Here is a 21,451-nt window from a genome sequence, read left to right as displayed (position 1 = left end):
CTGCAGCACCCCGGCCGCTGACACCCGCCCTCTCTCGGCCAGCGTACAGGGGTCTGAGAAGACCATCTGCACCGGAGGGTGTCTTTGTTTCTCCCTGGACTCCTCCGGCTATTTGCAGTGCCTCCATCACCGAGTCGGGCTAGTTCAGCCCCCCTGCGGTGCTTTCTCTTTTTGGGCTACTGTTATTGTTATTATAATTATTATTATAATTATTATTACTACTACTACTACGTGCACGCACTCCCTGACATCTTGCCCCCGAGGTAACCTACCCGGGGAAAGGTGAAGATGGGGGGCTCACCCGCCCCCACCCCGGCCGCGGCCGGGCACCCGGTCTCCCTGCACGGGGTTGAGGGAGTAAGACGGTAGCGAAGCGGGCACGGGTCCAGCGGCTGCAGAACGCCCGGGGCATGGCCGGGAGCCCCCCGGGGGTCCGGTGGTGGTGCCCCCCGGGAGCGGCGGGTCCGGGCGGGAGCCGTGGGAGCGCGGTGTCGGGGGGCAGCGCGCAGACAGCGCGGAGGCAGCGCGCAGGCGCGGGCAGGGAGCACCCAGCTCTTTATGGCCAGGTAAGAGAGTCCCGGCGCAGGTAAGGGGAGGATTTACCCACAGGCGCCCCGGGCGAGTGGCTTGCCTTCGCAGTCCATGACCAGCAGGGACCTGGGGACTCGGAGCCCGCAGTCAGGATGTCTATCCTTGCCAAAATGGGGGACTGGCAGGTAAGGCGACCCCCTGCCCCGGGGGCGTTTATTGTTATTTTGGGAAGCAAGGCTGGAGCGAGAAAGGTGACTGGCCCGGAGGGAGTGGGGGCAAGCCTGACGCCGGGGTTGGGCATTTTGCGGCTCCCGGTGCTTGGGGCTGCCCACGGCCACTGGTGAGGCCCGACTGCAACAGGTAGAGAGAGGTGGACCGGGGTCGAGAGGGGCGAGGGCTGCTCCGCCGCCGCCGTGGGTGTCACAACCCCAGCGTGAGCTGCCCGGCAGCGTGGGCCGGCCAAGGGTGATGTGTGCCCGCCCGCCGTCCCTGTGTCCGGGGCTGGCGGCGGCCGCGGAGCCCTGGGGCCACGGAGCGTGGCGGGTCCCCACGAGAGGCAGGGCCCGCGCCCGCCGCCGTGACCCGGGGCCGCGCGGTGTGGGCCCGCCGCGCATCGGGGACGTGTCGCGGGGGCTGCAACGTCGCTGAGAGGTCCCACTCGAGCCCGTCCCGTGGTAAAATAACGCTGCCGGATCCCACCAGGCGGCAGACATGCCGGGAGCGCCCGTGGAAAGCACTCCCGCTCGGATAAGCTGAAGGGAAAAGCTGAACCCACCAGCGAAAGAGGTCGGATGGGGAACACGCGGCCCGCCGGGGCCTCGCCCGGCCCCACGGTCCCGAGGGGACCCACCCGCACCACGGGCGAGACGGCACGTGTGAAGTTACAGAGGTTCTCAAACCGGGAGAAACTTGAAAAACCCTGGAGCACCCTAATGCCCATTCAGATGGCCGCGGTTCGCCGGCGAATAAAAGGGAAGACGAATCGTTCTGTTCAAGCACTCGGGATTTTCTTAGCGGAAAGGATTTTTTTCTTTTTTCTTTTTTATTTATTCCCCGGCACAGTTTAGTCCGCTTCCAAATGGGAGCCTAGTTTCTTTTTCTGCCCTCAGCTTTTCAAATCGCTCGACTGTCTTTCTCCAGACTGCCTTATTTAATTTTTTTTCTTCAGGGTAGCAGCAAGTCGTCTAAAAAAGAAAAAAAAAAAAGATGTGGGGGACGAGACGACAAAATGCAGTAAAGAAAAATATATTTTAAACTATTTAAATTATTTTTACAGTTAGAGATGACATTTTCTTATCAAACCGGTGCGAAAAAGCGATCAAAAGAGGATTTTCTTTCTTTCACTGAAGTCAACTCTTGTGCAATCGTATTTACGGGTTATCTGCCTTGATATCTGTTCCCGACTTTTCCTTACACCCCGGCCCTCCTTGCTCCCTCTCCCCGGCGCTGCGGGGCCCTCTTCGCCGTGCCTGGCCGGAGGGGCCGGGCCTCGCGGACTCGCCTCCAGCTGTCCTGTGTGCGTCTCTCGGGGAAAGCCGCCCCCTCCCCTCGTAAGCCTGCACCCTACCGGCCTGGGCCTAGGGAGAGGAAACACAAGGGTCAGGCCTTTGGCCCACGGGAGTCCCGGGCGGCCGCGGGTGGGAGTTTGTTCCGGGTGGGAAGCTTTCCCGACGGGCCTGGTTCCAACAGGACGGCGCTAAGGGGCGATGGGCCCCTTCGTCATACTCCTCTCCTCCTCTTTTTCTCATCTCTTCCCCCCACACACACTCCCCCCCGGGCATTAACTAGGCTTAATCTGCCAGCTCTATTTGAACCTCAATGGGAGTAAAACCAACAATTTACTCTCCTGCCAGTGTCAGACAAAAGCGCTGCTGAAAAAGAGCATCGGGGGTGGGGGTATGGTGGAGGAGGAGGGAAGGGGAAGGGAAAAAAAAATCCGTTTTGGGGACACAGATATGTGTGTGCGTGAAGAAGCAATCTCGGAAGCCCTGGGGCTTTGCCACCCTTCCCGATGTGAGGAGGCGTGTGCAGGGACCCCCGAGGGCCCACTGCGGCTACCCCGCGGAGTGCAGGGGCCGTTTGCTCCTGGAGGCAGTACATTTTCCTCCGACGTCGGGGGGTGGCCCTGGGAGGGTCTTCCAAGCCGACAGGGCAGGTTTTGCCATTGGCAAAAGAAGTTTCGGGGAGCAGCAGGGCAGCCAGGTGCACGGGCAGCCATGGGAATGCCCCGCTCCTGGGGATGCCTGGGGGCACGGCTAGCGCGGGGAGCTGCGCCAGGCCTGACACGCCAACCCCACGGAGAGGGGAATGCCTTCCCCTTCGGAGCAGCGCGGAATCACCCAGAGGGGAAAAGGGAAAAAAAAAAAAAAAGAAGAAGAAAAACGAAGCCCTTCGGTGGATGGATCAAGGTTGGGCACCGGAGAAATAAAAGAGGAGAAGGGTGGAGAAGCAGCCCCCCCGGAGGGTAGACTGAGAGCTCGCTTAGCGGCACGGTGTTAAGCAAAAGAAGCGCTCCACCTAAGAAAGTGCCAAAGTTTTATTGTGGTCATTGTTTCATCCCTTTGCTCAAGTGCTCGCAAAAGATTTTTTTGCTCCTGCTTCATTCACTTTACCGTTCACCCACTTTTATCTGGGAGGTTATGCTGGATTTGTTTGGGGTGGTATTTTTTTGAAGACATATAGACAACAGAGCCGAGAAGAAAAAAAAATAGTTTGCGAAGGAAAGAAGCTTTTCAAATGTCCACCAAAAAAGATCAAATCAAATCCAGAGGGCAACAAAAGCCTCCGCAGACAATAACTTCGTTCGAGCAAGACTCGAGTCTCGTTTCTGCTTGCTTTGGTTTCTTTAACCTCCATGAAAAAAAAAGAAAGGGGGGGAGGAAGGAGAGGTAAATCCCATGGGGTGGCTTCATGGCTAGTTCCAAACTCTCTGCAGATGAAGGGACGGTCGCCTCTTTGATTTCACTGACCACTTCCCTGCTGGCAGGTAGAGGCACGAGGGGAGCGGCGGCCCGCAGGCAGGCAGGCAGGGCCCTCTGGCCCCCGCACCAGGGCTCGGCAGGTCGGAGAAAGCTTTTTTTTTTTCACTGTTAATTTATTATTTTTTTTCTTGCTCGTGGGTCCTTTCTACCTGTGTCCATCGCTGCAGGTTGTTGTGCTGGCGAGCAATTGGGCTGTTGTTGATATGCTAATGAGGCGATTAGACTGTGGGTAAAGAGCTGGAAAAGGAAAAACTTTCCACCATTAGAGGGAGATCTCCGAGCGCGGACGGGAGCCAGCCTCCGCCAGCCGCGCTCCCCACGCCGCCCGGCACCGCCACCGTAGGGAGAGGCAAGGCAGGGAGAACCAAATCCTCTCTCTCACGCCAATCCATGAAAATGCTTTGGAAACTGACGGATAATATCAAGTATGAGGAATGCGAGGTAAGCTCTTCCCCCGGGCCCGGGCAGAGCCCAGGCCCCGCAGCTGCGAGCGGGAGCCTTCAGCATCCCTCCGTCTCTCAATTTCGTTTAGGAAAACTTCTGCTCCGTCGTCAGGCTTCCTTGCGGTCCTGCAGCCGGAGAGGGGCTGGGGTCCTTCCCCAGGAACTTCGGGGCTTGTGGAAACCCGGCTTTGTCGGAAGTGTATGAGGAAGGGCAAACAGGATCCAAGCAGCAGCCTGGTCTATAGGTAGATAAGGCTCTTGTAGGATGCTACACTCATCCATATGGATGGATGGATAGATGGATGGATAGGTGGCTGGCTGAATGAACGGATGGATGAATGAATGAAAGGGCAAAGAGACAAAGGGAAGAGAATTATTCTTACATTCTAGGTACCCGAGGCATACCAGTAAATTGGCTCAGGACCGAAGCTTAAGTTCAGCCTTTTCGATGTAGCTGCGGGTTGATTATACCGAGCTGCACAAATTTGCACGGGTCAGATGCCGAACTGAAATCATGGGTTTGGGAGCGGTGTTCCCCCAGTCTCCTAATTTTCAGGGTCACATTCCCGGGGGCTTGAGAAATAATATTTTAACCGCTTGGGAAAAAAAATAATTCACATCATTTGGTTTTGGAGCCTTTCAGCACAGATTGTATGTGCACATCTCTCTATGTGTCTATGTGTGCATCCATATTTTTAGAAAGAGGAGAATGTCTTTTAATCTGACATAAAGGAGAAGAAGAGGAAAAAGAAGAACGATGCCCAGGACCCATGCCTAGTCTTAAACCAACGAATACTATTGTCACCCTTTTCGAAAAAGTTGACTGTGCTGTGTGTTCAAACCGCGCAATAAAGGACGCTACTTTGCAAAAGAACGCTGTTATTTGGTCGTGACCCACGCGGGAAGATCCCCCAAGCCTCGGCGGAGCTTTGCCGACACGCACCTCTGGGTCGAAGGGGGCACTCTCCCGTCCGACCCTGCTGCTGTTTTGGGCGATGCTGTAGCTTGGGAAAGAAACTGAGGATTCGCCAGGCTCAGCGCCGACTAAGTGTTTTGGTGATCAAGTCTCGGATCGAGGACTTTGGGATGAAGCTGTCTCCCGATGCGGGAGCTGAGCTTTTAGATCCACTCGCTGGCGGGTGCTTGATTTCTAGGAATGAGATGTCAGGGGTATTGGGGTTTGTGGTTTTTTGTTTGTTCGTTGGGGGTTTTTCTTTTTACCCGGAAAACAAACACATATGTTCCTCAGTTACATTTCGGATGGAAAGCGTGTCTCTTCCCCCTCCCTTCCCTCAGGATCGGTGTTCCAGTGTGCACACGTGTGAGCGTGTGGATTTCATCGCAAATGGCTTTTGTTGCCTTGCGTTAATGGGACTTCACACCAAGGTGTTGCCAAACACGGAACAGCGGCCGCTCCGCCGAGCCCCCTGGCTTTTGTGCGTACGTGTGGGGCTGGTACTCCGCGTTTTCCTCTGGAGAGGGTGTGATATGACTTCTAGAGAGGATGAAAAAGGGTGACTGTATCGTGCCGGGGGTAGGACCTGCCTTAAAATATATTTAAAAAAAAAAAAAAAAAGAGAGAGTAGAAGAAAGAAAAAAAAAACCCAAGTCAAATAAAACCAGAAAAGAGGCATGAAAGCCCGGCCAGTCGCGCTCAGCGCCCGGGGCGGCCGGAGCGCCGGGGGGCCGGGGCGGGCGGGCGGAGCGTGGGGCCGGGCGCCGGCGGAGCGGCGGCTGCGGCGGGGCAGCGGCGGCGAGCGGAACGGTGCCTGTTTAAGGGAGTTGTTTGGGAGTTGCACAGCCAGTCCAACGGGTTGCGCCGGAGCCCCGGCTTGTCTGGGCCGCGAGAAGCGCTCGCCTTGCCTCTTTTCCCTGCTCTCTCCCCCCCGCGTGCCTCCCGCCCTCCTTCCCTCCCCGCCTCACCGCCTCCTGCCTTTTTCCCCCGTCTTTTCCCGGATCCTCCGAGAGGGGGGCCGCGGGGAGCCCGGCGGATGCTCCTTGGGCTCCCCAGCCCCCCTGTCCCGGGCTCCCACCGGCCTCGGCGTTGGGCTCGAACCGGAGGAGGAGGAGGAAGAGGAGGAGGAGGGCTGACACCCAGAGGGGGAGACACCCAAAAAAACTTTCCCAGCCGGTTTCCGGGACGCGGGGCACGGAGGCGAGCCGGCTCGGCGGCGCGGGGCGGCCGCCGCGGGGGCAGCGGCGAGGGGAGCCCCTTGGTGGGGCGCCGTCGAGGCATGGACGGGGCGGCGGCGACGGGAGGTCCCGCGGAGCCCACCCCGCGCAAAGGCGGCGGCGGTGCGGCCGAGGGCGGCAAGAGCCAAGCGGGAAGCCAGCAGCCGCTCTTCTCCCTGGGCTTTGAGGCCGGCTACGCGCAGCAGGCGCAGTCCGAGGTGCGCCCGCGAAGGACCGCGGGGCTGGGAACATGGGGAGGCGGCAGCCGGGGGGGAAGGGAGGGGAAGGGAAACGAAGCGAAGGGAAGGTGAGGAAGGAAGGGGGGATCCCGCGCCCCCTCCCCTCTCTCATTCTGCCCGTCTCTCCCACTCTCCCCCCCCTTCTACACCCCCTTCCTGGCTCCCACCCTCTCCCTCTCTCCGGATCTCTTTCTCTTTCACTTTTGCATGCCCTGCAACCTTTTAAAATGTTGCCCCTTTCCTGTGATTCGTCAGACGCAGCAGCATGTGCCCCCTCTCTCTCTCCCGCTCCCTCTCTCTCCCTTTTTGTCTCTCTCTCCCTCTCCCTCTCCCCCATCTCTGATTAGATACACTGATTCTTCATTCAATGGACGTCATTTAGAACAGGCTCTGCCTTGAGTTGCCTTCTCGCTTCACGCTCGATTTCCAGCCATTCTTCCCTTATTAAGTGTTCGTGTAATATTAATAGTCATGAATATCTGCTATTAGGAGTCTCCAGGAAGGCAGCAGATCTGTTATTAGGAGCTCAAGTGAAGCAGCAGCTAAGTCAAAGGAGAAAAAGAAAGAGACAGAGGAAAAAAAAGGATTAAGAAACAAACACACACACGCTAAAAACAAAACAAAAAGGAAAAAAAAAGGCGCAAAACAAAAAAAAAAAAAAAAAAAAAAAGGAAAAAGAAAGCAACCAACTTTGACTACTCACACCGCGCCAGGATAGAGAGCTCGCCTTGGCAACACCAGATGAAGGGCAGCAGAGATCGGTGCAAGTTCTGATGGATTATCGTGGCGCGCCCGAGGTGCAGGAGCAGCCCCGGTGCCCCGGTCCTGCCGCCCGCACCTAGCGCCGGGCTCTGGCCGCGCTCCCTCCGCGCCCGCGCCGCGCTCGCACCCGCGGGGCTCCGCCGAGGGCTGCGCGCTCCGCCGGTCCCTTTCCTCTGCCTTTTTGTTATTTTTTCTACCTTGACTTGTAAACCCCGACTCTTCGCAGATGTTAGTGCACAGTTTTTCGGCTATGGTGAGTTGCTTCACGTTTCTCTCGGAGGGGGTTCGGTGCGCGCTGGGTGTTGCTATTGTTGTCGGCGGTGGCGGTGGGGGTTTCGCACCCAGCTTCGCAAAGAGGGCTTTTTCTTCTTTGCTTCATTTTTTACAATTCGGTGGTTTACATTTTTCCCCTTCTCTCTTTATTTTTTCTTTTCTTCTCTCCCCCCTCTTCTATTTTTTTTTTTTTTTATGGTCTGCTTCTAGCGAACGGCAAAAGGCTTTGCTTGGACCCTACCGCTTCGATTCCTTCACTTTGCCACCTGCAAACAAAATATCTTCGGCTTTCTCGTTTCCATTTTTCGGGATCATGGTTCTTTCCCTCGAATCCTCCTCCGCGGAGGCCATTCCTTTTTCACCGGACATACATGTGGGCTCATCTGCCCGGCCTCGAAAGCCGGCAGAGCCTACTGAAAACCCCGGGCGCACTTCGGCACTGCTCGCCCGTCGGGGCGGCGGCGTTTCCCCCGGCTGCCTGCCGCATTCCTCCGCTTCCCCAGCGGCCGGGTCACCGCTGCCCGCTCTGCTCCGCAATCGCCCGCTGGCGAGCAGGGAGTTCCGCCGGGCACCGGTACGGCTCTCCCCGCAGGTGGGGGACCATGTCAGTGCTTTCGCCCCGAAACATTTCTAAAACTCTTGGGGGAAACGACCGGTTTGTTTGGAGCATATTTCAATGTCTTCTGGTAACAAAATGGCAGTGGGTTTGGATTTTCCAGGGTTTTCTTGGGACGCGTAATTGGTAATCTTAGCCACATTTATCTCGGTTCTGTTCAGGGTCAGAGAGAGGATTTTGGGTTGTGGTAGGATTATTATTTCAATAATGCCCGCTTATGAATTATTCTTTTTATTTGCGGGAAATACCTGCACCTGAAATGCCGGGGCACGATCTGTTGGGAATCCATGTTGTATCGCCGCAATGTTTTATTAATTATTATAAGCAGTCTTGTTGTAATTATTGCTATTATTGCTGTTATCATTATTGCCGTTATTATTGCTATTTAAAGAGCGAGACTGCCTCTCAATTATTTGTGAAGGGAAATCAGAGGCAGAGAAATCCCCAGATCTGCTTTTCTCCGCCTCGGAGAGGATGAATTGCCCATATTTGCCCAATAGATGGATTTTTCAAGCCGATTTTGAGAAGAATCAGTTTGATATTATCTTTGTTTTTCTTTTCTCCCCCTCCTTCCCCCTCCCCCTCCTCCCCTCCTCCCCCCACCCCCCTTCACCACCACCCCCCCCCCGCTCCCGCTCCCCACCTCAGGAGCGCCACGACAGTACCAGCAACGGGACAGCCCGGCTACCCCAGTTGGGGACCGTGGGTCAGTCTCCCTACACCAGCGCCCCGCCGCTCTCCCACACCCCCAACGCCGACTTCCAGCCGCCCTACTTTCCCCCCCCTTACCAGCCCATCTACCCCCAGTCTCAGGACCCCTACTCCCACGTGAACGACCCGTACAGCCTCAACCCCCTCCATGCCCAGCCGCAGCCCCAGCACCCAGGATGGCCGGGACAGAGGCAGAGCCAGGAAACGGGGCTACTCCACACGCACCGGGGTTTACCCCACCAGCTTTCGGGGCTCGACCCACGCAGGGACTACCGGCGGCATGACGACCTGCTGCACGCCCCGCACGGGCTGGGCTCGGGGCTGGCCGACTTGCCCCTCCACTCCATCCCCCACGCCATCGAGGACGTGCCGGTAAGCCAAGGGGCCGCCCCGGGGCTCGCTCGTCCCTCTTCTCCGTCCTCCTTCCCCGTCCCCCACCCCGCGGGAGCCCAACGTCGGGGGAGGGGAGGGACGGAGGGGGACCCCCGCCCCCCCCAAAAAAAAAAAAAACGGGGAGGGAAGAAGAGAACTCCCCCCCGCCCCCCAGGAAAAGTGAAGCCCCCACCTAGAACAATAGGTTCTCGCAGCTCGTCCCTGCGCAATGCCTCCCGCTAACGCGCCCGCTAAAATATAAATAAATCAAATTACTGTCATCGTTAACAATATCTTTCCTTCTCAATGACAATAAGCTGTTACGATTGGAAGAATATATAATATCACCACAGGGCTGTGCATTTGGGGATTTCTTGCTGCCTTGGGAAAAACACAAGTCTGAAATGCGAGATGTCATTAAATGTCCTCACAGGCAAACATAACGGGAAAAAAAAAAGTAGGTGAAAGTGGTCAGAGAAGGAAAAATCGGTATCCCGCGATTGCAGGATTTGCATATAGGATAACCACATCCAAAGTTATAAAAGGTATGGGTAGACCCTCTTCTCTAAAGGAATTAATTGACAAATCAGGGAAGAGGTATACTAAAACGCTGCCACCTTCTTTTAGTAGCGGTGCAAAGGGATGACCTCATAAATCATTAGCTATAGGTTATCGAATTTGAGCCAGACCTGCTACACCCTATATTAAATTAAATGTTGAGAGCCTATTGGAGGATGCTTTATTTGGGGGACCTAATTCTGTTATCGATAAATACAGATTTAAAAAATGATTTCTAATTAAGCATGACATTAGCACACAGGCTACTTACAAAGCAAGCCAGGGCTATTGTTCAGTTAGGAAAGTGGCCTTATGCAACATGATCGGTCATGATCAAAGTTCATCTTTCTGGGTTTCTCCCTGAAAATGGAATTAGAACATGGCAATAAATTTATTAAAGCCCACAGAGCTTGTGCTGAGGGACCGAAGCTGCTCGACTTGCAGAAGGAAAGAGGAGGAGGGAACTGTGGTATCTGGATGTGATTTTTGCTGAAATGCCATCCCAAATTACAGGATCAAATATTACAACAATATATTTGCTGACAGTTTAATGAGTACAGTTTCATGTTGCAAGGATAATGTTCAGATGAACTTACCTATTTTTGGGGGTCATTTTGAAATCTTTTGTAAATTATACTTGGGGAAAATAGTGAATTTATTACAGCCCTCATCTGGCTAAATTAGCCACAGAAAATTGCTGGTTGTGTTTAGCAGTTTTGCAATAAACGCATACATTTCCCAAAGTGGAGGATTTAGTAAGCAATTTGGATCCGTTAAAAGCAGGTCAATTCTTTAAACTTGATACAAAATAACATGGAGGCAATCGTAAGAATAAACTAATTTGTTGACTGCAAGCCCCTGATTGCTGTAGGAAGAACATGACCTAAAATGTTCTCTTGAATTCTCCCTCTCCTCAGTTGTGCTCCATGGCAGTGGGCTGATTCTGGAAGCCTCCTCTGCAGATCTATGAATTAATAGCATTGCTATACTTTGTGAAAACCGAATGCCATCTGGTTTAAATCCTTGAGCCAGCCAAACCATTTTTTTCTCTGTAAAATTGAATCAGCAGGCTTCATGAGGGAAAGTATAAAATAGGAGGATGTATCTTTTAAGAGTATTTTATCTATTTTTTTTTTTAAATAATCCTCTACAGAAATCTGGGCTGGGAGGGTCGTCTTTTTAATATTTCCGTTGCTGCAACAGTTAATCTTTAATAAAAACGACCGCTAAATGTTTAAGAAAGTCAAGTAGATGGTGAAAATTATTTAATCATAAATATCTCTGTGGGATTTTAAACTTAACAGTCTTCCCTGTATGGAATATGTGTAGAAATAACACAAATAAAAGTATTATGCCACACTACATTTACTTTATGGGTTTAGGGTGCATGCATAAAGGGATCATATTTCCCCATATAGTTAAAACACAAGAACTGCAGCAGTAGTCATTTCTGAACATTTCTCAATTTAATTATACTTAAATCCAGAAGCACTTTAGGCAAGTTACAAATGAGAGCATTGAGTATAATAAAACCTGTAATAAAGCAACTTAGTACCATCCACCCGGAATCATTGAGATCAGGCACAATTAACAGGAGCATAAATCCAAGACAGAATGGAAAATGTTAGAATCAGTATTATTGTTGGACAAAGACTAGAGAAGGAAGTAATAGTTTTTTAAATGGTAATGCCTGGGTTTTGTAACGGTTGCGAAATCTTCTATCTCAGCAGCACTGGTGTTAATTTGTAAACACAGCCAGACATTATATTGCCTGTCAGTTTTTGGAATTAGAAAACATGATTTCATTTGACTTTCTAATCACGTCGCGACTCCGCCGCGCGAACCCCAGCTGTAGCGCGACCGCGGAACCTGTGAGGGGACAATAGTGGGGGAGCCCGGGGCCGCGCAGGATGCGTGAGCCCCCCCGGCACCGCACCGGTCCCCACTCCTTTGTGCTTTCCCTCCCGCGGGCGCGGGAGAGTGCGTAGCGGTGGAGAAGGGTCGGGCCGGGCCGGGGCTGCTTCCCGGGGAGGAGGGAAGGGACGGGATGAGGGAACCCGCAGAAGCTGGAGGCCACTTGGGCCCCGGGGGTTTGTGAGTGATTTATTATATTTTTCTTGGGGATCGCGGGAAAGAGCTGGGAGGGATGCAGGATTCCTCCCGATAAAGGAAATCCCCGCAAATCCCCTCTTCTCCCCCTCTCCCCGTGCAAGATCTGTTGTTTCCCTCCCCACACCGTGCCCGGGAAGGAGGGAGGGGGGAACACAACTTCTCCCGCACCCCATCCCACCTCGGCCCTCCCTGCCTTTTGTTGTGGTTGTACATTGACATCCCTGCCTGTTCCTTTTGTTGCAGCACGTAGAAGACCCCGGTCTTAACATCCCAGATCAAACTGTAATTAAGAAAGGTAAGCCGTTTCCTTGCGCATACCAAACATGTCGTCACAGGCTGGGGACTGCTCGAATGGAGGACTTACCCGGCCTCTCCCCCCTCCCCTCCAGCCCCCCCGGCCCTGGGCTCCTTCCTCTGGCATGTACTGTTGGCCAAAATATTGGAAGCAGAGAAAGAAAAATGGGCGATGTGGGTTGAAATGCGCCCTCTTAAGTGGCCACGTTTGCCGGCTATTTTAATTGTTGTTGTCATTAACGAGGAAAAATGTTAGCAGATGATCTAGAAAATCCGACCCGGTCTTTTAGTGCATTAGCGAACAATTGGGTTTCATGGTTTGACCCATGCATCTAGCTGAGCAGTGGGCTTGAATCGTTGTTGGTAAACGAGGCTGAGAAAGTGAAATTGTTGTTCCCCCTCCTTCGGGTTTTCTTACTTAAATCACGACGGTGATGAGGTGGAATGGTGGAGAACAAGGGGCCAGTTTCTGAAACTGATGCCTGTCGGTCAGGGTGCTTTGGTTTTCGTTGGCTTCGTGCGCTTGCTTCACTTCGAATTGAATTGCTTGAAAGCTGGTCCCCAAATCGAGCAAAATGTTTATTGCATGTTTTCAGTCGATTTTCATTTCCCATCTTTCTTCGGACAACCGAAGTATTAGTAAAGGTGGCACTGGGCATTTTGCAAAGGCAATTCTCGGTGGAAAGCGATGGATTTGCATTTGGATGCTGTGTAGTGAGCTGCTGTTGGAGTAAAATGGGCAGGGCTGAAGGCATAGCTAGCTCCTGCCTGCTCTGAGGGGTGCCACAGCTGCGCTATCGCCTGGAATTTGGGTACCCTGGCCACCACCGGAAGAGATGCTGAGTAGAGGCACTCTCCTCTCTAACCCTAATAGCTGTACAGCCAGCGAACCTGAAGTTTCATTCTGCCCCCCCACCCCCTCCCCGTAAAGCCTTTGTCACGTCAAATTAGATGTGCAAGGGATAAATCTTAAGAGATGCTCTTTCCAAGTCGACATGATAATTGGCTCTTTTATTAGTAATCTCAAGAGTTCGTTTAACTCCTGTTGTATCTATTAGCCTTCCCAGAGCTATTAATGTCACAAGTGATCTATCCAAAACGGAGAGAGCCCCCCGCTTGGTTGGACTGCGCCCGCCAAGCGGTGCGGATTGAGGAGGAGGAGGAGGAAGGGAAGGCGGCCGGGACGCGAGGCCGGCGGGCACCGCCAGCCGAGCGGCGGCACGACCCGGCATCTCCCCGCCCGCCGCCGCCGGGCAGGGGCCGGGCTATATTTTGGGGTGCAGGCTCCTCGCCGCGTTACGGGTTTTCCACGCCAGAAGTTGCGCGCTGCTGGCGGGGCCTCTGGGGAGCTGCGCCGCTGCCCGGGCGCTGCCCGCGCTTGGCGAGCACGGCAGCCGCGATTCCCGGCCCGGGCCGCCGGACACGGCCCGCACCGACGGGCTTCGCCGATAGCGTGCGCCGGGCCGGGGCTGCGCGGGCCGCCGGGTTCTCCGCTGCTGTCGAGGGTTGTCCCGCTCTCTCCCTGCGCCCTCCGACGAGAAAGCGGAGGGGCGCCCCCGCTCCCTCCCCGCTGCCCCGCGGGCGGTGCGGGGCCGGGGCCGGCCGCAGCGAGCGGCTCGGGCGCTTCCCCCTCCCTTCCCGGCTTCCCGCCCGCTCCTCACCCTCACCTCCCTGCTCCTCCCTCCCTGCAGGCCCCGTGTCCCTCTCCAAGTCTAACAACAACGCCGTCTCCTCCATCCCCATCAACAAGGACGCGCTCTTCGGCGGGGTGGTGAACCCCAACGAGGTCTTCTGCTCGGTGCCGGGCCGCCTCTCGCTGCTCAGCTCCACCTCCAAGTACAAGGTCACGGTGGCGGAAGTGCAGAGACGCCTGTCGCCGCCCGAGTGCCTCAACGCCTCCCTGCTGGGCGGAGTGCTCCGGAGGTGAGGGGCGGGGGGACGCGGGAGGAGGCGGGATGCCGTGCGGGAGGGAGGGCGGCAGGGAAGGAGGGAAGGAGGGAGGCAGGGATGCGAGCGCCCACGCGGGGCGGCGGCGCGGGGGGAAGTGCGGCGGCCGCCGCCAGGGGGCGGGGCACGCGCGGCCGCCGGGGAGGCACCGCCAGGCCGCGGGAGGAAGGGGGGGGGGGGGGGGGTGTCCGTGCGCTGTCGCCATGGCAACGTGCAGCCTTGTGTCGTCCCCAATGCCCCGCTTTGGGGACCCCTGTGTGTCCCTTCCCCTGCCACGGCGATGGACACCCCACACAGACACTCCCATGCCCCATAGGAGTGGTTTGCTGGCCGGCACCCTGCCGTGGGCTCCAACCTCTGTGGCCTCACCCAGGCGATTAGGCAGCGCCCGGGCAGGGAATAACATCCAGAATTAATTAAGGCAGCTCGCATCTCCACAGGCCCCCTTAGCACTTAGTACAGGGCTCTGCTAAAAAGCCATGGATGGGCCACATAGGGTTTGGTGTGAGGGCAGCGACGCCAGCCTTACAAATCCTTCTCTTCCTGTAACACCTGGGGAGAAGCTGCCCCTCGGTCCATGGCACCTTGGAGGCAGCTACCTCAGAGCTCCTCAGCAGCCCTGGCCTGATCCAGACTTTAGTGAGGGCCCCTGTTCCCTAGACATGGAAACATCCAAAGAACCATCCCTGTGTCTGAGACTCAGCTTTCAGCAACAGTTGGTCTTCAGCCACCCACAACCATTTATCCCATTCCATGTGCCCAAAACCTTTACCCCCCTCCAAGGGAAGGCGATGTGTTGGGGGGATCTGTGGGCAGGAGCTAAAGCAGGAGCATGTGTCCCCCTCAAGCCCCATTTCTCAATGCCTTTTTGTGCGGAGCAGGGCAAAGTCTAAAAACGGAGGGAGATCTCTGAGGGAGAAACTGGACAAAATAGGACTAAACCTGCCAGCCGGGAGGCGTAAAGCTGCTAACGTTACCTTGCTCACATCACTCGTGGAGGGTAAGTGACTCAAAGAGCTGGGAGAGCTTGTTTGGAAAATGTGCCTATTGCTTTTGCCAAAAGGGAGAAAACTTGATGTTTGGTTGTTTGTGGTTTTTTTTTCTTTCCCCAAAGTCAGTGCTGCTTACTGGCATTTGGAGGGGCTTTATTTTCTATGTCTTAGAAAAAGAACGTATTAATTGTGTGCCTTTGCTTTTTGTTTTAACCTGAAACGGGCTTGAGTGAGTCCTGCAGACTCAGTAATTCATTCTGCCATTTATTTGCTTTTAAGCTTCTGAGAGATGTTTTCAGGGCCCCATCTTGCTTTCAAGTGAGTAATCCTTCCACCTAGTAGGCAGATCTCATTGGGAGCAGCATGGGAAGGATGCCTATGAAGAGGGGCTGCAGGCTTAGCTCCGTAAGAGACCCCCGAGTGTTGAGTTGGAAGTTACAGGCAGCAGAGCCTCTGATACTTCACTGCTGTCCTGCCACAGGTGGACAGCCAAGCAATTTTAAATGTCAGAAACTGCAGCTACGTTAAGTTTGTTCTCCTTCCCAGCCTGCAGCCACATAACAGTAAATCATTTAACTTTTCTGACATCTGCATTTGAGAAATGCATGACCATTACTTCCTGAATTAATTTGGGAATCCTTGACCTCAGCCATGAATTAATGGTGTCCTGAAAGCCTCAAAGTTGCACCACCACCAGCCCCCACTCCCTGTTGGTTTTCATTTTCAGAACACATGTTCCTTTGGCTGTATCGTTCTCCTCTACTTTGCTCTGGCCAGAAAAGGTGCAAGTTACTTTTAATGCTTTGGGATGTCCTATGCCGTCTGTACCGGAAGGTGGGAACCTCAAGCGTATACAGTTATTTAGTTTTGAAGCAGTGGCTCTTGCACACTAATTGACATAAAGTATGCCCAAGGCATGCAAATAGTTTTTCTCCTTTCCCCTTACTTACGGGTTCTACTGCGTTTTAGACTGGTTCATTTTGCAAAGCACTTTTAAACTCAGCCTGAGCTGCGCAGGTTTAGCTTAAGTTTGGTTGTGTAGGCGGGAATCTGTTTTGTTTTTGCTTCACGGTCTACGAGAAATGTTTCATGTTCAAAGGGGACGGGGAAAGAAGCGCTGCGATGCCAGGCTTTAAACATCAGGATTAGTGAACGAACTATATTTATATTGCGTGAAAATTACCGCATCTTCATGTTTTTGAAAGGGCTTTGGGATTGCATTAACACATCACGAGGGCAAAACTTGTAAAAAGTCTAGATTTGGTAGATGCTTAACACTATTTGTGATGTTAATGAATATGGAGAAGGTTTTATGGTAATCTATTGTTCTGTTTGGCTTTCACATACAAGGGCTTTAAAAGAATGATTTTTTAAAAAAACAAAACCAGAGGCCCGATCTTCAGATAACTTAGCTATGGTGGCTAATTTTGGGGGGGATGATAGTATAAACATTGCTGGGGCTTTGAGTCCTGTAGCGATGAGGCACTTTCTAGGTACTGTTATTGTTTATGATCCGCTCCATTTTATGGAAACAAGCTCACTGGACTGAGGCTTTGAAGCTCTAATTGGCGCATGCGTTCTTCCGGAGCTAGAGCTAATGGCAGGAAGCCCTGCAGTAAAAACCAACTGGTTCAGGAAATTAAAACCAAAGATTTGAAAATCAACAAAACAGACAGACTCGGTGGAATGACCCTAAAATTCTCATGGTTAATCGTTTGGGGGTGAACATATAATTATATGCGATCAAGTTAAATTTTAAACACTTAGCTGTTTAATGCATTTTATTTAGAACAGCTCTAGGAGTAATTATGATCAATATTAATCATTGATGCATTGCAAAATAATATAGAGATGTGGCTGAGGCAAACACATTTTCAGAGTAAATAGCTGTGAATAAAAAGTACATAAATGGCTCTCTATAGGTATGGATATGTAAATCAAAGCACACAGTCTAGGTGAATGGAGCCTGTCTGTCTACAAGTATCTGTTAGTCAATGTAAACTTTTAAAAATCCTTATGTGAGATTTCACTTGTAATGATTGTCATGAAAATACTCATTTCCATTGCCTTTGTCTGAAGCAAAGAAAACTCCTGAAAGATAAGATGTAATTAGCATTTCTTGCCCTACCTTTGTCAAAGAGAAAAAATCCAAGCCTTTTAGAGGAAAAGCCCAAGTAGAATGTAGTTGGGTTTTGGGTTTTTTTCTAATGGATTTTTGCCTCTGTAGGATGTGTACTGATGAGCTGTGTGTTTCTTTCCATTCCACCCATGACTCCCTATTCAGGAGAAGCAGTACATCTAGCTAGAGATTTTGGGTACGTTTGTGAGACAGAATTTCCTGCCAAAGCAGTAGCTGAATTTCTCAACCGACAACATTCCGATCCAAACGAGCAAGTCACAAGAAAAAACATGCTTCTAGCTACAAAGTAAGACATTTAACTTTCTGGCATGTTGCTCAGAAATGAGGGAGGGGAACAAACCCGGGTTTGGGGCTTTTATTTGTGAACGTATTTGTTTGCCACATAACCAGTGGTTGATGGTTTCGCAAATTGTGAGGGGGTGTATTTGCCTTCCTGATATAGGAGAACTCTATAAGCCAGCTTGGTTTCCATCAAGTCACTTCGTGCAGATTACGTTGAAAGCGAGTTGTGAAAATTGTGGGTGGGTGTTTAGTTACAGAAAAAGGAGTAATTCTTCAGAGCAAAACATTTTCTGGGCCTGTTCACTTAGCTTATCAATTTAGGTAGAAAGGGAAGGCTTCCCATAGAGAGTAAAATAAAACTGGCATGTTATACTGATTTCAGTTCATTAAAATCCGCAATGGTTCTTTCTGCCTAAGCAGCTCTGTTACTTAGCAAATATAGGGATATTAAACATATATTTTAAATGACAATCTGTATGCAGTTAAAATGCTAGTGGAGTTTATCACTGGTGGGGCTGCCTAGATTTCCAGGTGGTGCGTGAAAAGAAAATGATTGTTATGGTATGTTTGCTGGAAATTAAAAGGGTTGTTTAGTAGCCCTTAATTACCAATGGAGGTGTCACCAAAGGGCACAGTGCCAGAGGGCACAGGTTGAAGATGGGAGACACTTTATGGCTGGAAGACATTAACATGGGTTTTAGAATACCAACTATTTCAACATGCCTCTCAGCTCTCTTGCTATAAGGTGTGTTATTTCTCCAACCATTTGTGCAGTGAGTGGATGATATAATCTATTTTCTGCACTGTGCCCTCGTATCCTCCCTTTCTACCTCCCTGGAAGGAAATTTCCAGACCCTGGTTAGCGTCAGCTTTCCTCTCTGTGGAAAGGTCCCTTTGGATTTGGAGATAGAGATGTACATATATAAATGTTTCAGAATACCCTAATTTAAAGCCTCAAGTCCCCTCTCTGCCCTCACTCATTCTTCCTGGCACACAGGTGTGTTTTAGCCTTGTGAAGAAAGAGGCCTATACCTCTCTCCAGTTTCCTCTCCCTCAACCCCAAAGGAAAGGGATCTTCCAAGATGTGGATAAATCCCTTAACCTACCTTTGGATAGCGCAGCCCATCTATTACCTTCCAGCCTGCTGGAAAACTTTAAACTGCATATGTGCTCTGAACTCTAGCTGGGCAGGAATGTGTGGTTGTGGAGACAGTGCTGGGGAGCTGAGATATGGAGATCGGCAGGGATAGGCAAGAGGCGGGTCTCTCTCGTGTGCCTGTTATTTGCCTGTGTGTTGGCTGGGGCCAGGGCATGATGTGGTGTGCAGTTGTGTGTTTACGCAAGGTGAAGGGAAGAGGTTTGTACATGCTGGGGAAATGTGAGAATTAGGGGGAAGGATGCATAGAGAGGAGAGGGAGAGGTGAGAGAGTGTGTTTGCACTCGGGGGCAGCAGCCCCCTTGATCCAGGGGCTTGTGTAATCTGGCAGGGAGAATGCACAGGCTTTGCTGCCACCAGTGATGGTTCATTTCCCTCCCTCTCTCTTCCCCTTGCTCCCTCCCTCCGTCTCTCTGCTCCATTTATGCTACAGACAGATCTGTAAAGAGTTCACCGACCTGCTGGCTCAGGACCGATCTCCCCTGGGGAACTCGCGGCCCAACCCCATTTTGGAGCCGGGCATCCAGAGCTGCCTGACCCACTTCAACCTCATCTCGCACGGCTTTGGGAGCCCGGCGGTGTGTGCTGCCGTCACCGCCCTGCAGAACTATCTCACCGAGGCGCTCAAGGCCATGGACAAAATGTACCTCAGCAACAATCCCAACAGCCACACAGACAACAGCACCAAAAGCGGCGACAAAGAGGAGAAGCACCGAAAGTGAGGATCCCCCCCACACACACTCCTCTCCCTTCCCCCTCATAGCCCATTGATCCATTCATCTCCCTCCCTCTCCCCTGCACCCTGCACCCCAGGCTACAGCAACAGAATGAGCGTCCTTCTGCCAGTCCTGTTCTCTGACTCCGCAGGACTGCTCTGCCCTCTCTCTGCACCCCTTCCCAGTATCCACATTTCCATTTGCTCCCTCTTAAATCCCCCCCCTACCCCTGACTCCCCATTGCCACCACCGATTTACCCCAGTTTGGAGCCTAAGAGAACAGAACAGGGGGACGGAGCCAGCAAAGAAAAAAAGTTCTGTCTTGAGTTTGTGAACTTTTTTTTAAATAAAACAAAAGGAGGAAAAAAAAACAACAAAAAAAAAAAAACAAAACAAAAAAGAAAAGGACTTTTTTTTCTAAAAATATATTAAAAAAAAAACAAACAAAAAGAAATAAATAATACTTAAAAATTCTATGAGCTTCACCGGACTGAATCACCACCTTCCCTTACATAAACTTCAGTTAAGATTGTAGCCATATTAAAAAAGAAAAAAAAAGCGAAAAAGTACAACAGCAACAGGAGACATACGAAAGGCAAAAAGGACTGATGACATTTTATCAGTATTGTGAATAAACTTGAACACAAAACACAAGCGGTTCCATGTCATATCTTCAGTTGTAGAACTTTTTCCTGTCCAAGGTAAAGCGACCAACTTGAACTTTCTATTGCAACACGATTCACGGTTATTATATAAGGGAATCAGTGTTCATGTATGTATATATTTATTTATGTGTAATTTAATGGGAATTGTAAATATGGTGAGTTTGTTTTAAGCCTTTTTTATTTATCTGGTGATCTCGTTTACCTCTTGTTTAGTGGGTTTTAAATCTTCCCCTCTTAGTTCATCATGTGGTTCATGGTACTTATTTAGATATCAGAGGTTTTTTGGGGGTTTTTCTCTGGGATTCATCATTTTTAGCCCTGTTGTAGCATGTTAAAGGCGACAATGAAGCAGCTGAACAAATAAAAAAACATGAATTTTTATATATAATTAGTATGACATTTAGTTTCTCATTGAAGATAAAATAAAGTGATGTTGGACCCTGGCAAGGTTTTTAAACATATTAGTGGTTTTACAACCCTTATGTGTTGTGGAAAATGAAAGAAGTTATTTTTATCCACTGTCCTTCTCCCGAAAGCACCAACAGAGCAATAAATTAATATTGTCTTTTAAAACAGATTTAGCTTTTCTTTCCTTTTTTTTTCCCCTCTTTTTTTTTCTTTCTCCCTTTCTTTTGTTTTTATTTTTCTGCTTTTTTTCTTTTCTTTTTTTTTTTTTTTTCCCAAAGAACTTCAAACATTCGGGACCACCTGGTATCCTGTATTTCCACTGGCCATATTGGAAGCAGTTATGGTTGTATTGTATTGAGTTGTGCCGGCAGTAGTTTCCATGCCTATCAATGTATCATAGTCCTTTGTTGCCCAGATAAATAAATATTTGATACGCTTTATGTCGATTTTTTTATTCAGTAGCTGTCTTTACCCAGGCGTATTTTTGTTCTTGGCAGTATTTTTTATTCAGTATGGTTACAGTAATTGAGTTTAACTCTCCCTTGACAATTGCTCCTTGCAATAAGCAGCTGAACCCATTGTTTCCCTCAAGTATAATAAAAACTTACTTTCAACTTGGAGTTCAGAGCAGGGTATCATTTAGATATTCCACTGAGTCTGTATTCAGACAAATGACACAATAAAGCACAATGTATTCTTTTGGATAAAAAATTGTCTGTACTACTAACAAAATGACACACTATCTTTTCTTTAACCAAAACATAATTTTATTTAAAAAATAAAGTTTTATTTTATTTATGTTGACCTCTAGGTTTTTATTTATGTATATATATAGCGTACAGAATTATAAGCCTATAAAATTTTGTGCATGTACTTGTCCTAACGGAGAGCAGAGATTAAAAAACACATCTCAAGAAGGACACTTTAAAAAGAATCATTACTGAGCAAATACTGAAAATTAATGCTATAAAAAAATTATATACTGATGAATCAGAGCTGGGTGCTCCCTCCCCCTCAACTAAATAGAAAAGCTCCGTAGTCGATGCCAACAAAATCATCTCACGGTTGTGAACTTTAGTGA

General features: G+C 50.8%; 1 protein-coding gene and 1 long non-coding RNA gene across 8 annotated transcripts; one reads left to right on the top strand and one right to left on the bottom strand.

Annotated features, from left to right (window-relative positions):
- The first annotated feature begins 584 nt into the window (after positions 1–584).
- On the top strand, positions 585–21,168 carry TFAP2A (transcription factor AP-2 alpha). 7 transcript variants are annotated; one of them, XM_064664146.1, is made up of 8 exons: positions 585–716; positions 8,666–8,723; positions 8,825–9,100; positions 12,014–12,065; positions 13,756–13,987; positions 14,893–15,011; positions 17,288–17,429; positions 19,015–21,168. In XM_064664146.1, the coding sequence occupies exons 1-8, from the start codon at positions 643–645 to the stop codon at positions 19,301–19,303; spliced, it is 1,242 nt and encodes a 413-aa protein (XP_064520216.1). In that variant the 5' UTR covers positions 585–642; the 3' UTR covers positions 19,304–21,168. The 7 variants fall into 7 exon arrangements, with proteins under 7 accessions (XP_064520216.1, XP_064520205.1, XP_064520199.1 ...); XM_064664152.1 differs by lacking the exon at positions 585–716 and adding an exon at positions 3,618–3,953; XM_064664135.1 differs by having other exon boundaries at positions 596–716; positions 8,666–9,100.
- LOC135418671 (uncharacterized) lies at positions 3,050–5,492 on the bottom strand. Its single transcript, XR_010432619.1, has 2 exons — positions 4,899–5,492; positions 3,050–4,273 (listed from the first exon to the last, which is right to left on the bottom strand). It is a non-coding gene; the product is annotated as an uncharacterized LOC135418671 (long non-coding RNA).
- Positions 21,169–21,451: the final 283 nt, after the last annotated feature.

Source organism: Pseudopipra pipra, chromosome 1 (genome assembly GCF_036250125.1).
Source record: "Pseudopipra pipra isolate bDixPip1 chromosome 1, bDixPip1.hap1, whole genome shotgun sequence".
In the NCBI taxonomy this organism is placed as follows: domain Eukaryota; kingdom Metazoa; phylum Chordata; class Aves; order Passeriformes; family Pipridae; genus Pseudopipra; species Pseudopipra pipra.
Note: the sequence above shows the minus strand (reverse complement) of the source record. Positions and strands in the feature narration are given on the sequence as shown.

Excerpts from the sequence above, each read along its gene's own strand:
- TFAP2A (XM_064664114.1), top strand. The coding sequence starts at position 5,947 with ATGCTCCTTGGGCTCCCCAGCCCCCCTGTCCCGGGCTCCCACCGGCCT. Across the intron at positions 6,346-8,665 it reads CGCAGCAGGCGCAGTCCGAG|GAGCGCCACGACAGTACCAG; the intron begins GTGCGCCCGCGA and ends TCCCCACCTCAG. Across the intron at positions 9,101-12,013 it reads ACGCCATCGAGGACGTGCCG|CACGTAGAAGACCCCGGTCT; the intron begins GTAAGCCAAGGG and ends CTTTTGTTGCAG.